The sequence below is a fragment of the Microchirus variegatus genome, assembly GCF_963457635.1.
Source record: "Microchirus variegatus genome assembly, chromosome: 6".
In the NCBI taxonomy this organism is placed as follows: domain Eukaryota; kingdom Metazoa; phylum Chordata; class Actinopteri; order Pleuronectiformes; family Soleidae; genus Microchirus; species Microchirus variegatus.
In genome coordinates this window covers 28550309-28566472 of record NC_139807.1, presented here as the reverse complement: position 1 = coordinate 28566472, position 16164 = coordinate 28550309, and the positions used below count along the sequence as shown (strand labels likewise).

General features: G+C 39.0%; 2 protein-coding genes across 2 annotated transcripts; one reads left to right on the top strand and one right to left on the bottom strand.

Annotated features, from left to right (window-relative positions):
* Nucleotides 1–7744: 7744 nt before the first annotated feature.
* Nucleotides 7745–13146, bottom strand: stk16 (serine/threonine kinase 16). Its single transcript, XM_083890986.1, has 8 exons — nucleotides 13114–13146; nucleotides 12746–12859; nucleotides 12143–12362; nucleotides 11923–12056; nucleotides 11429–11516; nucleotides 10682–10810; nucleotides 9914–10035; nucleotides 7745–9669 (listed from the first exon to the last, which is right to left on the bottom strand). Exons 2-8 carry the CDS (start codon nucleotides 12853–12855, stop codon nucleotides 9531–9533), a joined length of 942 nt encoding a protein of 313 aa, XP_083747112.1. The 5' UTR covers nucleotides 12856–12859; nucleotides 13114–13146; the 3' UTR covers nucleotides 7745–9530.
* Nucleotides 13147–13221: 75 nt separating this feature from the next.
* On the top strand, nucleotides 13222–16041 carry pcnp (PEST proteolytic signal containing nuclear protein; the record flags this gene model as incomplete). The annotated part of the gene is made up of 5 exons (XM_083890990.1): nucleotides 13222–13267; nucleotides 13886–14106; nucleotides 14235–14309; nucleotides 14406–14461; nucleotides 14549–16041. The coding sequence occupies 5 exons, from the start codon at nucleotides 13222–13224 to the stop codon at nucleotides 14658–14660; spliced, it is 510 nt and encodes a 169-aa protein (XP_083747116.1). The 3' UTR covers nucleotides 14661–16041.
* Nucleotides 16042–16164: the final 123 nt, after the last annotated feature.

The window sequence follows — 16164 nt, the reverse complement described above, 5'->3', positions numbered from 1 at the left end:
GAGAAAATGCTGCAAATATAAAACCATGACATTATACACATGTCATCTGCTCACCATAATTGTGTTTTTTCTTGCTTAAATTGCAGCATCTTCTCACCACACACACTGATTTAAGGTAATTCATGTATTTTTATTTATTTATCTTTGCTTATCACCAAATATCTAGTTAGTGTACGAATAAGCGAATAAACTGATATTAGACGTCGACCCTCGCAAATTTTCGGACAGTTTTCACTATTTCTTTTGGTCCCTCGTCAGTTATTTGTCCTTTGTTTGTGACAAATTAAATTTATTATTACGATAAAATCAAGAAATGAGGCAGTCCACTGCACAGACTGAAAGAAAGGCACGATGTGGAGGTCACTGGTCAGACATGAGTTTGGTCCTGGAGTCTTGACAGACGTGTCTATCTCAGATATAAAAAAAGAAAGAGTAGTGGACTGAATATTGTGTCAGACGGAGAGTGAAGTGTGTTGGTCTGTGGACACGGAATCAAACCCAAACCGCTCTGCTGAACGATGTCTCGCTCTGTTTCAAACTCTAGGTCACCTTGAGTTATTACATCAATCACGGATCACGGCTCATTTCCTGGTTTCCACATTCTTAATTTACTTCATGACAACACAGGTTCCATTTTGAAGATTTGATTATTTGTATTTAAATCATTTTTAAACCTTGATGTTTTAATTCTTTCTGTGCTGGCTCATTCTTTCCCGAGCGATCCACACTTCTGTGACTCAGCAACATTTCCAAAGGGCAAACATCTTTAATTGTTTTCATCTTGAAAGTAAGAAGCTATTTTCATTTAAAAGGATTGACGTCATAGATTCTACCTTCAAACTTTGTTGCACTGAACTTCAAAATAAAAGCTGTGTTTCTTCTTTTTTTAAAGATGCCAACAACTCAAAACATTACAGCTATATCTGTCACTAAAACATCATTTAAAACATATAAACCTCAGTATTAACTGAAAGTCTGGGAAAATTCTGCACGAGCCAAAAATCTCCTGCGACCCAGACTTTGGGGATCGCTGTCATAGAGGATAAATAAAACAACAATATGATAAGATAAGATGTGGAGCTCAGTGTATTCTTAAATGCACACGGTGTCATTTCTCACAATGAAAACAATAACATACGTTTGATGACGACAGTGTGGGATCATGGGAATTGTTTGGTTTCCAGAGGCAAGAGCGTGCAACAAACTGCAAAGAGAGAAGTCCTGATTAATAAGTGACGATAATTGTACTGAATATTTAAAGGTGCATTATGTAATAAATCTAAAGCAACTGACCATAAAATCCTCCTAATATGTCACAGAGACTCAGGAATAATGTGCATATAACAAACTGAACTCACCAACAACAACAGTACAGACAAAATATTTGCATTTAAAAAAATATTTTGCAGACTGCAAATCATGTTTATATGTTTTGAAATCATGGTTTAGCATGTGGCGCCACCTACCGCCGTCTACCAATCATTGCAGTCAGTAGAGTCTCAGCTACCGAGCAACCACGGGTTGCCAGTTACGTCAGAAAAAGAAACCTAAAAGACCTTGGTATTTTGAATTTGAATGTAGTAACCGTTTATGGCCACATTCTTACATATGGCACCTTTAAGTGGATATTAGCTAACCCTCCCTCCTCTCTATGACACACAAATGAAAGGAACAGATTTCTGTCTTTAATTTCTATATTTAAAGGCTAAAATGTGAGGAAGCACAATGATGTCATCGTTAACAGTCAGAAAATCATCTGTGCACACACACACACACACACACTGTGGAATGTGTTGGGTTTATTTAAAAAAAAAAAAAAAAGTAAACTTAAATTAATCTTAACTTTAGTTTAGCTTGCAGGATTTACTCAAAATTGACTGAAATTGGATTCATTTTGTGAACTTAATAGCAAGTGTCGGTGACTGATCAAAACAAAACAGAAAATCCAAACCGTTTCTACTGCAAAAGCCACCAGGGGGCAGCAGCTCACACTTGGTGTAAAGATTAAAAGCTTGTAGTGCTGAATATTTCCTTCCTCATGCAGCCACGTTTAAGTAAATAACTTTATTAAAATGAAAGAGTTCAGATTTTTATGTCTATAATTAGAGTTGGAAACATTTTTACCAGTAAAAGAAGTAAAAAAGAACACGACTGAACATAATACTAAACATGCAGAAATGTTGGTTTGTGTGGTTTGGGACTTGGTCCACATGCAATGCAGCTGCATGTTTTCAAAGCTTCTTTCTTACATTCTTTACCTCTTAAAGCTCCCATAGAGTGGTCCTGTTGCACATATAGTTATGGAGGTCTACTTACATACATTAACTTGTTTTTATGGTCAAAAACCTCCTAGTTGCTGTAAACGGGCCGATAGAAATCCTCTTTTCTGACGGTGTTTCTAAAATGTTTGTTTAGAACCTTCATGGCTTCTTAAACAAGGTAAGGACGCAGATACACACTAAAAAAAAAACAGCGTTAATTGTAACTTCTGGTCTAGGTCCGCTTTAAAGAATTCATAAACATCAAAGCTGTTGTGACCTTCCACGGCAAATAAAAAGTATCGATCGTGCCTCCACGACTCCCACTTTAAAAGACTTATTGTGGGGCTCCATTTCATCTAATCACTTGGCAAAAGAGTCCCGAGTCTAAATAAAGAAAGAATAAATAAAAGAGTCCCTGGGCCAATGTGTTGCTCTCACCTTTGGAGATGAAATTACCCGAAAAGCTGTTACAAATCAATATAATCAATGCAATCAGCTAACTGACACAGGCAATCTCCTGCCAGTGAGTAAAATACCCCCGGCGGAGATCTTTCAATCTCCAGAGCCATAATTGCCCCCAAGGGCGACGTTAGGGTGTAGCAGTTTGTTCACTTAATTAAATGAGTGAGTGTGTGGACAGGGGCGGGGCTACAGAGTTGGCCCTGTGCCAGTAATTAAAGCAATACCTTTACTGATTACGCCAATCCCCCTTAATGAAGTCATTATGCATTTTAACCCAAACACTCCCGTGAATTAATGAGCACGGAGAAAGCTTCTGGACGAAGGAACGGCCCAGCAACAAACACGAGGCCGTAACTCATGCACTCCACCAGGGGAAGATGGAACGTCCATATTTCTCCGTCTTTCAGCCGCGGCCAAGGCTCATTTGGATTTGAGTGACGGCAAAACTTCTGAAAACTTTAAAGGGGACATATCAAACCCTATTTCCACAAGTTAAACTAGTTCCCTGGTGTCCTAATGAACATGTCTGTGACATGCTTTGGTCAAAAAACGTTAAAGGTGCCATATGTAAGAATGTGGCCAAAAACAGTTACTACATTCAAATTAAAAATACCGAGGTCTTTTAGGTTTCGTTTTCTGACGTAACTGGCAACCCGTGGTTGCTCGGCAGCTGAGACTCTAATGACTGCAATGATTGGTAGACGGCGGTAGGTGGCGCCACATGCCAAAACATGATTTCAAAACATAAACATAATTTGCAGTCTGCAAAATATTTTTTTTCATGCAAATATTTTGTCTGTACTGTTGTTGTTGGTGAGTTCAGTTTGTTATATGAACATTATTCCTGAGTCTCTGTGACACATTAGGAGGATTTTATGGCCAATTGCTTTAGATTTATTACATAATGCACCTTAAGGATGAAGCACCATAGCAGTTCAGAACGCTAGTATCTCTTTAGGTCCACCTAAAAAGTTTGGAAAAGTGATCATTTGCAGGCTCTAGCAGGCACATTGCCGTCATATATAACATGTATCCAGTAGACAGATAAATCCTCTGAGGCTGGAAGTTTGTGTAGAACTCTGTGCTGCACTGTGGAGCCAAGAATAGAACTTTTCACGGACTTCCGGTTTTTGGACATCGTCTACCGTTGCCCTCGACCGAAATCTTGCATGTTTTACGGACAAAGCGGAGCTCCGCGAGACAACAATTCCAGGAATTTAGCGCATTGTGACGTCCCAATGAGCCCGGAAGTCAACTTTAGACTGAGGAGGACCACAAAAGCATGAGCGAGTCATCTTTTTTCACACTTTGCCAACTGATAGGACCTCCAGAGACTCAAATATAGGGATTTAAATGATTAAAAAGTTGATTTTGCATAATATGTCCCCTTTAAAGAAACAACTTACTTTACTCCCCCTCTTACTTTGTGAGGTCGTCTCACAGGAATCTGAATGAACTGCATTTAGAGAAGCACAGATGAGACCACGCGGCTGATGAACAACTAAGGAACAAATCCTGAAGAGCAGGGCAGTCTGTCCATGTTTAACAATGGTGAAAACACTGTAATAACCAACACTTCACAATGCTTTGAATGTATCTGTATGTGACTGTAAATATATTTAACAATCAGAACTAATTAATATAATTAAAGACTGTATGACTTTTGCCGTGAAGTTTATCAAAACTGATAAAAAAAATGGTAAATGTTTAGCTCAATAACAGCTAACCGTTGTTATTCTGAGATTTGGTTCAAAGAAAATACCTTAAATAACTTTATTTCTGAAGACCTTTACAACAACCCACAGGAAACCTTTAGTGCTTTCCAAAATAAAAGCATTACAGACGCACAGCATTAAAAACAAATCCATGAAATATAAATGAAAGCATGAAAATACCTAATAAAAACTCAACAGAATAAAAATCCCTGAGCATTTAAATAGTTCTCCTTTTTTTTAAAAAAATCAGAAATTGAACAATAGTTCAAAATTTGCTTTTCCGATAACAAATGAATCTTAATTTAACACATATATATATATATATTTATTTATACAGAAATAATCTGTTATAACGTGATATTAAGTGGCGGGCCGCATTTGGCCACCTCGAGTAAACGTGTTCATTCCATTTTAACACTGAAAAATGTGATCTTAATCCAAGCCCTGCTTTCAAGATTTTCACAAAACTATATATATATATATGCATATATACATATCTTTGACCTTAGAGCATATACTGTGCATGTTGACTTTGTGACGGTGTAAAATGATTTAAAGAGACCTAAGAACACTCGCTCACCACTGACCCATAATGCACTGCTAATTAAATAATGCACTAATTGATTCATCGCCAAATCAATGAAGCCTGTGGATGGTTTATCGTGTGAGTGCTGAAGTTTGTGTTTGAGGACTGGGATTGGATTACATGTGACACACACACACACACACTGAATGACAAGAGAAAAACAGGTGAAATTGGTGCTGAAATGTTGCCGAACATTGCTTTGACCTTGCGCTTGTGCCGTATGACATCATTCCAGGCCCTCGCCGGGCAAATAACAGTGAGTATAAGAGGCGGAGCCTGGGTGTGACCGCGTCTGCATGTGGGAACGCGTGCTGAACCCATAAACACAGCCCCGTCCTGAACCAGGTCCCAGGGGAGTCTGGGCCCTCGTGGGTGCCTCCGAGGAAGACTTCAGCTCGGATTTTTATTAATTTAAGTGTAATGAATCCTTAGGGTGTTTGAGTACAAAAAGGGCATCAGCACTGTAAACACGCAGCATGTTTCGCATACTTTACGACCGCTCGTTCCAGAGCGTGTGCGTTTATGTCCGGCTAAGGTAGAATTACCTTCAAAAGTAATTGGGACAGCAGTGAAATGAAATGTGCCGTCCCACTGATCTGGGAGCAGCAGCGGCCTGTAAATTCAGCCTCATAAGCAGCTTGATATTTGTTTTCAAGCTCATCTGCACACAAACACACACACACACACACACACAGTGATGCAGAGAAATGGCCACAGGAGCTCAACACTGTCAGATGAAGGTTGATTCATCTAAGACTGAGTCAGCTTCTTTAATAAAGTGAAGTATTTCTACTTTAATGGGTTAGGTTATTAAAAGAAAACACCTAAATGATTCAGAAACAATCATCAATATGTCTGAATATACAAGGATATACATTCTCTATTGGCTCTATACGACAGAACTGTTAGATTTTTGTTTTTAGGGTGACCTTGGGCTCGTGGGTCAGCTGATCAATCAGGCCAATTCATTGCCTGTTTACAAATTCAATTTATTAACTTGATATTTTAGTTGTATTATTATTATTACCTCTATCCTTTTCTCATCCCTCGTTTGCTGCTGTAACAAAGCGAATGACCACACTGTGGGATCAATAAAGTCTAATCTAATCTAATCTAACCTCATCTAAATCTCATTAGATTCACTTTGACTATTTTTGCTCGTGTTTTATGTCTTTTATGGATTCGATTGCTTCTGTTCAGGACTTTGCTGCACTTTTGCTCCAACATGTTGTTTTTAAAGTGCTTTGTAAATAAAGTTTCAATTCACTATGGAGATGAAGTGAAGGTCAGTCAAGTGAAGGACACGCCGTGGTCATCAGACATCCATAATCCTAATTCACCAAATCTCACAGTCGGTACCAGACTGGAGGAGTCAAAATCTGATGCACCATTGAAACATGACCTTTGACCTTTAGAACACAGAGCATTTAGGCTGCTTTATGTTTAAACAAATAGTTAATAAAGATGCTATAAGAATGTGCAATGAGCAAAAACTACTCAAAATGTTTCAAAATTGGATTGAATTTCTAAATATGTCAAGGAAAAGAAAAACACTCTAATTGTGTGACATCTGCACAATTATTGCTGCTTTACATCACTACTAAATATGTGATTTAAAATTAATCCTAACTTTGACCCAACAACACATAAGAAGATGGAATATGTGACCTATAAACACACACCTCCAGGATGTCCATATAAGGAGTTGTGTATTATTCACACCGCTATTTACCACGGGTACACCTGTGGCACAGATCTGTGAGCACTAAGGGACAAACGGCATCGATGACACTGAAACTCATGAACTCATGATCTAAACTTTGACTTCTGATACTCAAATTCAAAATACTTTACACAGGAGAATATTGCATTACTTCGCAATAAACGGATAATCTGGATCCTGCACACAACGACGCTGCTATAAATCAATGCTTCAAATGAGAGGTCTATCGTCATAAACATGTTATTAGTATTATAATAATAATAATAATACATTAGGTTATATGTATATGCATTCAATTTGACGTAAAGATAATATACATGAGCTTGTTCTGTGTTTTAAGTCCTGGGCCATATGTGACTCACATGTCTCAATATGTTGTAGTATCTGAGATTAAAGACATGGTTGTTAGATTGTGAGGTAAAAAAGCATCATTCATTCAATCATTGTTATTATTGTGTGAAGTGTATTAGGTTATAATTGACTAGATCAGTGTTTCTCAATCTTTTTATACCAGGTACAAACCTGAGAAACTTTGAGCGCTCTCAGTAAAAACCATTATCACTGAAGTTTAAAGTACAGTGGTATAAAAAGGTCAAGCAAAGTCAGCTCATCCTCACATCACATGTAGTGACATTAGGTGAAGGTGAATCTAATTATCATGATTTAATACATTTTGTTGTCGTTTGTTTCATTTTCTACACACAGAAAATCGGAGGAAATCTACAAAATCCTCCAATCACAGACCCTGCTATAGACAGGAAAACAGTATTGTCCTGCAAGTGCCACAGTTTGAGACCCCCGATACTAAACTCTCCATTAACTTGTTGTTTCCTAAGAATTTGAGCATCAGTGCATTTCAGTGTTCGATGAGCGATGATTATATTAAGAAACGTGAACACACCAGAGTTATTATTCGTGTCCTTTACTGAGCAGAAATAGGAAAACGAAACATAATAATCACTGTAGTGATATATTAGTTTGACATTAACCACACACACAATCATAAGTCATATCCAAACGTAGTATTTAAAAAGATCATATATTTAAACTATATTGAAAATATTATTTACCCGCAACAAATACGAGGGCTGTCACTTTTTATTCAAATGTATCGTATTTGGGATTAAAGTTTATGTTTGAAATTCATGCTGCAGTCTCATAGATCATTTGAAGCAGCAGGGAGGGCATACGTGGGGTTTCCCACCACATAAGATCAAAGTAGCTATGTTTACATGTGCAAAAGTTATTCATTATTCCCAATTTGGAATGTATAATTCCATTGTTTACATGGACACAGAGCATTTAAGACTATTGTGACACATCTGTGTGTTCTGGGCTCGTGTTCTCATCCGTGGGAAACAGAATTCTGATCAAATAACCGACGTTATATTACTATGTTATAGTTAAAAGCTGTTGGTGGTTCCTCTTATGGTCAGTGAGTGTCTGTTCCGTCCTGCTCCGCTAGCAGCACTGTTAATAAAGTAATGAAAAGTGTGATGTTTGTGGAGGATTCAGTGAAGCAGAGAAGGTCATTCTAAATTAGTTTGAATGTGATTTATTTTAAAAAGTGACAGCCCTGCCCCAACAAGTACCTTTATTCAACTGTAATACGGTCCAATATCACTGCATTACAGAGTCATTCAAGCATGAATCTGAACAAAAATGCCCTATGTTTAAGTGGATTTAATAGCAGTTTTTAAAATGGTAATGTGGATAAACCCTGAGAACAAAAGAGTCAGACCACGTTTACATGTGAGCGGAAAACACAGACTGAACCATAAGCACAGCTGGAATAGAGAATACATTTAAAAACCAAAAAAATACAGTGAAAAATGCAGCAACACAAGAGTAAACTGCAATGACAATGACTTAGAGTTATATAGTGTTTACACCTGGCCCCTCCTCCTCCTCCTCCTCCTTCTTATTATGCACACAAACTGACAGCACACGCAGAGAAATGGTCACTCTGTGATGCTATAGCACCTCTGTGTGGTCAAATACAGCATTGCAGGTGAGGAGGACTTTGCTTCTTCACTTTTTTCCCAGTAGACAAATTGTGAGCATTTTACACATACACGCACAGACTGAGATGAAAGATGAAGAATATAATCTCGTATCCTATAAGTCGGGCAGCTTCACCCAATCCAAAGTTAAAAAACTACACTTTTCCTTCTTTACTGTGATAATAAAATAGACATTCAGCCAGCAGCCCGTTAGCTTAACTCGGCATAATAGCGACTAGAAAGATGGTGAAACAACTAGTAAGGCTTGAATTATCCACTCAAAAGATGCTTGAATAACTTTTTTATCCGTTACCTTTCTACAGAGCGAGGCCGCCTGCTGTTTCCCCGGTCTCTGTTGTCTTTATTAAATTAGGGTAATAGAGTCACGTTGAATAAATCTGTTCTCACATGACCGTCAGTGAACGTGAATGTTTATTGTCCCTTTAACAACACAGGGGTGAGTCCGAGTCAGAATTAGAAGGAGTCCATGTCTCCATCAGAGCAGGGTCAGACTATATTTAAGGCCTTTTAGATGGACATGTGGATCGTCTCTAGATCGTCTAGACGACCTATAGATGATCGTCTACAAGTCGTCTACAGGGATAAGATGAGTCCACTGGGATATGGAGGCTGGATCTGAACATTCAAAAAAGCCGATGCTGATGCCAAGAGTTATGTACTCAAGTCAATAAATAAAACTGGATAAAATCAACGAGATGCATTCACTTATGTGTGCAAATGTGTCCATGAGCTCAAAGCCAGAGCGCCCCGTGTGCAACATCAAACCATGTTGGTTTGCGTGTTGGGGCTGCGACTCTGAAGGTCCTGTACCTGGTCAAGAACCCAGCTGATGTTTGGTCTCTCCTGTGGGCTTGAAACCATGATGGAGCTCAGCAGCATCTGAAGGCCCCCAGAGTAACTGTGCACAGGGAACACAAGAACACATCAGCACAAGCGCTGTCTCGTGTCATGGCCTTTACACTTTGGTAATTTACAAGCACAAAACCAACATGGTATTAGTATAGTGATCATTTTGTGATAAAGAGGTCATTTGACAACACTTTTTCTTGCATATTAATGATGGTATTGCACATGGTAGGGCGACGATATATACATTTTTGACCCACTCCTGAAATAAACTGATACATCAATGGGGAACTGACCTGCAGGACTGTGGGATGGTCACTGGATTCTGGACAGCGAGAGCAACACTGTCCCCCTTCTGAAATATGAGGTCGAATGGTCCTTCCAACATCATCATGCAGTAAAGCACACAGCCAAGTGACTGAAGGAGAGAAGACAACAGTGATGGTGACGATCATTGTCATGCTGTGCCATGATTTTGCAAAACTGTCCATTATTTTCTCAAATAACTGTTTAGTCACGTCTTATTTCGTCCACAAAACAAAATGAATAATTTTTAATGGTTCCTTTGTTTTATGGGGAAAAAACGAGAAAAATACTGATATTTAGTTTTAATTATTTAAAAAATAGAACTCAAAGAGATTCATCAATAATGAAAATAGTCTGCAATTCATTTAGTAATTGATTCATCATTGCAGCTCTAGTCATTATTGTGATACACGTGCACAAATTTGCGATTTGGTGCAGGACTCTGGCCTCAAGTGCATCTCGACTTGGACTAAATTTAGACTAAAAAGACAGACTGAAACGTCTTAATTAATAAAAACGCTCTTTTGTTCTTCTCTGTTTTTTTGTGAATCATATTTAAACTATGAAAAATTAACTTTCACATAAACCAGTCAACAACATAGAACCAGTGATACAATGATACATTTGCCAATGATTTCTATTAATTATACATTTTAGGTCAAATAAGTCATCAGTGAATGAGCCACAGAATCCAGTCAGTGCATAATATTGTGAACAACATACATAAGCCAGAAGACAAGAGGAAATCATGGACTTACCCAGATGTCAGTGCGCTCGTCTATGATGCAGTGACTCTCGACATTGAAGAGTTCAGGAGCCCTGTAGGAAATGGTGCAGCGCTGGGCTGCCCAGTCCTGTATGGTCATGGCTTCCCTGCTGCCTCTGACCTGTCATTCATTAAAATGACCGGTCATAACTCAAATCTACACATGCCGAGGAGCATTCGGAAGACAAACCTTTGACAAACACTGAAAGTTGTATAAAAACAAGATACTTGTACGACTGTGTAAGTGATGGCTCCAGGCATGACTGAATAAATACTATTTACATAATATTATTACTGAGAGCAAGGCTTGGCAAACTCTGTTTAAATACAGTACTTTGTAAAATTACAATTAGATTTGTTGTTTTAGCAATGGTAAAAAGAGCAAACAGTATCACTTTATTGGAATACTTTATAGGAAACATGTATGCGGCTCTCTTAAACCTAGCGAAAGCCTCGTTAATGTTAGTGGCAAAATCCATGTTAGTCCAACTATTTAATGCCAACAAACATTAGCTGTGAATAGGGTCTAGTGCGCCAGGATTACTGAAGACATCCTTGAGTATTTAAATACACATTGTGTGAGTTTAACTCACCGACAGTTTACCCACATCATCCCATCATTTCAATCCAACATAAAACCAACAAAGCTTATAGTGACCTGAGTCTTTTGCACAGTACTGTACATTAAAAAAAGACACTTTCATAAGTTCTATGAAACTAATTTACGCTTCTTCCTTACCTCAATCCTGGCATGGTTCATAGATCCCAGGTCCATCAGAACCGGCCTGTCATCTTCATCCAGAAGCACATTTGTAGGCTTCAGATCTCTGTCAAATCATAGCAGCCATATGGCATATGTTTCTTTTATTAAATGTATGCAATTGCTTAAGAGACACTGACAAAATGCTCAGATTACATTTTCTAACTGCATAACTGGATAGATTCCATGTTGGATATAGAAAAGTACAAAAATGCAACACACAATACCAAAAGGATAGATGCAAATCATTCAGTACAAAGCTATTGAAGTTTAAAAAGTACTTCCAGAATTAGATATATAAATAATATACATGTCCTGATTTATACTTTGCTTTTGCTTATATTTCTTTCCTTATTGAGAAAATAAGGATTGAGGCAGCAGTGAGGAACCAATGAGCAATAAAACATTAATTTTATCATTAATATGTTTATTAATGAATTCATCGGTGTAGAAAGTGTTGATGTGGAGGTTACCTGTGTGCATAGCCTTTTTCATGAATAGCCTTGAGTCCAAAACAGATGCCACGCAAAATTTGCAAGATCTGTCTCTCGGGCATTGAGCTGCCATTGTCTCTTAGCTTCTCCAAAACACACCACAGGCTGCCTTTCTGTTTGCAGAAACACACAAACGCATCCGTCAGACAAACAGTCCTCAGGGGTTATTCTCACCCACCTGACTGCTGCACCTACTTACACTAACGTAAGGGAGGAGTAACCAGGCCTCACTCTTGCCTCCACGGTCGACAAAGGTGTGTGCAACCAGGCTCAAGATGTTGGGGTGATTAAACATGTGATGCATCTCAATCTCCGTCTGAGCCTCGTGACGGCCTTCGCGGTCATGGCACAGGATCCTTTTCAGAGCATAAGATCGCCCGTCCTTGGCCCCCTCGACCAGATCAACATAACTGAAGCCACTGAGAGGACACAGAGGGATGACACTCTGACAATACTGTAGTAATCTTTGACAGATAACCCTAGCTAGTGTTGTCAACACATTTATTTATTCATTTTTAAAGTAACTACGTACATAATTATTGCTTTTTAAAATGATCGAAAGTGCTGCACAAGCATTAAAATACAATCATTAAGAAAGATGACATGGGAAAACTAGGAACTAGAAATAAACGATAGTTAGTGTATAAAAAATACATGAAATAGCAGGGATATTATCACTGAAAAAAGTACTGTTCACCATCATAAAACGTGACGGCTAAATGGTGTGGTCCTTTATACTGGACTTGTGTACAAATATGAGATTATATTATAAAGATATACACTTCACCAGACGTCATCTTACCCCTCATCGAGTTTCTGGATGAAGTAATACTTCTTGTTGTCGATGGTGATGGAGCCACGGGAACAAATGCACAGGCTCTGGCCCATCTCGACTGGCTCATTGTTTAACATAAAGCTTTAAAGTGGACCAAAGAGAAGATTACAAACAAGAAAACAGGCAAACAGGTTATGTTGTTAGCTTAGCTAGCGTCGACTCATGTTTACGATACTAACTCCCGGCTAAAAATGCTATAATGTCACGTTAGCGTCGCCTTTTGAACTTAAAATTTTCTAATTGTAAGTCAATTCAATACATTATCTGTCACGGTTTACCCTGCAAAATAACACACACGTTCTTAGTTTCATCTCAACAATTCGTCCAATGTTTACCTCGTTCACTTTTCCTCCATCTTCTGCCTCGTCTTCTTCTTCGTCTACAAACCGAACAAGTGTCACTGACACTAGCGACACGTGGCGGCGGAGCAGAGAACAGCAGCGATGGCGGATCCCAGGCGTAATAGAAGAGACTGCACCGACGATAGAGGTGATATTTGTGCTGTTTTCGCGTTTTTAATATGCTGATAAACACGCAGTTTATAAAATTAGGTTGGCTATCTGCCCACACATTAATACCCACGAAAACTGACGTTAAATACTTAATATTCGCTAAGTGTCGCTAAGCTACGATACATATCGTTAAGTGGCTAATGCTAACGCAAAGTAACTTAACGGTTTACTTGGTTAACTTAGAACTAAGTACGTTAACTAACTCTATGGAGGTTTGGTTGGATGTATGTGAGTGAGCTAATGTTACTGCTAATAATAGCCAGCCCATAATACAAAGGCTGGGTTGTTTTCTTGTTAGCATGCTAAGCTAAAGTTCCATTGGCCTCGCCAGCGAGAACCTTAAGGTAAATAGCACGGCGATTAGCTGTGTTTTTATTGTATGTCTTGAGTCTTATGTGCAATGCGCGTACGTCAATTACAACTGTGACGTCATAGACACTTAACGCACACTGTCCCCAGGTGGACTTAAAACTGTACAGTGGGTAGAATGGGATGGCTAGAAACGTAGCCACACAGGTAAAAGTGGTAGCTGAAATTCTTCTTCAGTTCTCTGAAAACATTTGTTCACCTTGGTGAGTTGTCTTGCCTCAAGCAGGGCCGCAGGAGGATGGAGGCAGAGTGAAAACTAAGCCTGTCTCTTGTAGCACTGTGGGAGGAGAAGGGACTGCAGTCAAACGCACATCCCATCATTTCGAGGATGAAGAGGAGCAATCATCTGACCCACCAGCACCCAGCAAAGTCTCCAAAATAGGCTTTAGCATGAGCAGTTCCACTGTGAAGAAGTCCAACCCCATATCGATCAAACTCGGAGCAACAGTGAGTGTGTGTACACGGCGCCTGTAACTGTGTGTCGCCAGGAAAAGACATAACAACATTGGTTTTGTGTTGCTGCTTGGTTTTATTCTGTTTCCCTAAATCTTTTTGTCTTCTTCAATCCATTTCAGAAACCCAAAGAGCCCACACCATCACTTCCTCCAAAAAAGCCAGGGATGTCGTCTGTTTTTAACGATTCTGACGATGTGAGTGCACATAGATGTGGCACGGTTGTATATTATATATTCGACCTATAACGCATGTTTACAGATGAACTGTACCCTTCTTTTCTTGCCGTGCAGAGTGAACCAGAGGAGATGCCTCCTGAAGCAAAGATGAGGATGAAGAACATCGGCAGGTGCGTACACACTAGCACACAATGCCGTAACTGTGTTACACGTTTTGGTCCAAGACTAAAGTCACTTCTCTGCTGTCTGCTTTTCAGAGAGACGCCAACATCTGCGGGACCTAATTCATTCAACAAGGGCAAGCAAGGGTTCTCTGATAATCAGAAACTTTGGGAAAGGAAGCTGAAGGCCGAAGGCGACAAGAAATAGACGCCTGTCAGTGTTTTTGTCATTAGTGGATAATTCTGTATGGGGTTAATGGTCCAGTGTGTAAGAATTAGTGACATCTAATGGTGAGACTGCTGATTAACAATCTGCGCACTCCACTACAGTGGCCTTCACATACCAGAATATAGTTAGCTTCTGCTTCTATGTTCTGGCTGGTTGTCCCTGTCCCTGTGGGCTCCTGTAGAATAATTGCAGAGAGAAAGATGGTGGTGTCCAAAAACAAAAGAAAAAGGCGTATTCTTACGCCTGGTTCACAGTGGATGCGTGGCGTGCGTCTTGTTGCCGTGCTGCACTTTCATTGCGCGTCTACGCTTACGGCTGCAACCAACGACGAATCCATCACTAAATTAATCATGAACTATTTTGATCATCGATTTATCGCTTTTGTGTGTTTTTTCATGAATTGAAAGAAGCTTTCTGATCATTTTCATCTTCTTAAATGTGAATATTTTCTGCTTTATTTGCTCCATAAAACAAAGAAGAACGTTGAGAAGGTCATTGTCTCCAGGTTCAGACACTAAAACGATATAAAGTGTATGTTTTGCATGTATTTAGATTCAGCCTAGCCCATTATCGTTATCATCACATCTGTCTCTGTTTCTGTGTGTCAGGCTTAAATAAAACCTCTCCAATACGCTAATCTGGTAACACGGGCTCCGATGTGAAAAACATGATGGGATGCAGCAACGACGAACACGCGATGTGTCCGTTGTGAATGACTAAAGTTATTCTACACATATAGAAACATAATTATGCGTAGTATATTCAGTGTCTGCCATTAACCCCTCCTTAATGTTACACACTGGACCTTTAAATATCTCTGAAGGTTCAGGTGACATGTACATGTATGACCTTTGTTGGCCGATGATAAGTGAGACGATGATAACCCCAGAGGTGAGGTGTGCTGTGATGAATACATGAATAAGAGAACCAGACGACTGTTCAAACTAAAACAGTTTCCTTCTGCTGGCTCGTGAATGAGAGAACCTTTGTGTTCCTTTTTTTGACCCTGAGCAGCTCCTACATTTACTTTAGTGTTTGTGTAAAAATGTATGTAGATGTGTTTGATTTTTGAGTGTTGTGTTAATGCTGGGACATACAAAAGGCATTTGTTTTAATGAGTGTCTCATCGTGTGTAAAACCCTGTAACAGTAACATTATTGTACATCACAAACCCGTTGTTCCCAGCAGCTTCACCTCCTCATTGGCAGCTTCCTGTTTGCTTTAAAGCTTCTTTAATTCTGTTTGTTTTGTTTTTTTTCTTTATCAGCACACGTTTCTCTCTGTGATTTACTGAGCTCACCTTCTGTACAGATGTTTTTTATTTGAAGTTTTATGTTCTCAATTAAAGGCGTAATTTTTACTTGTCTGGTTTGGTGTGTGAATGACATCATCCACTGCTATGACCCGTTTTACTCAAAGCCACTACAAAATTAGTTTGTGAATATTAGACCTTACAGCTTAATAAGACAGATGAACTGTATTT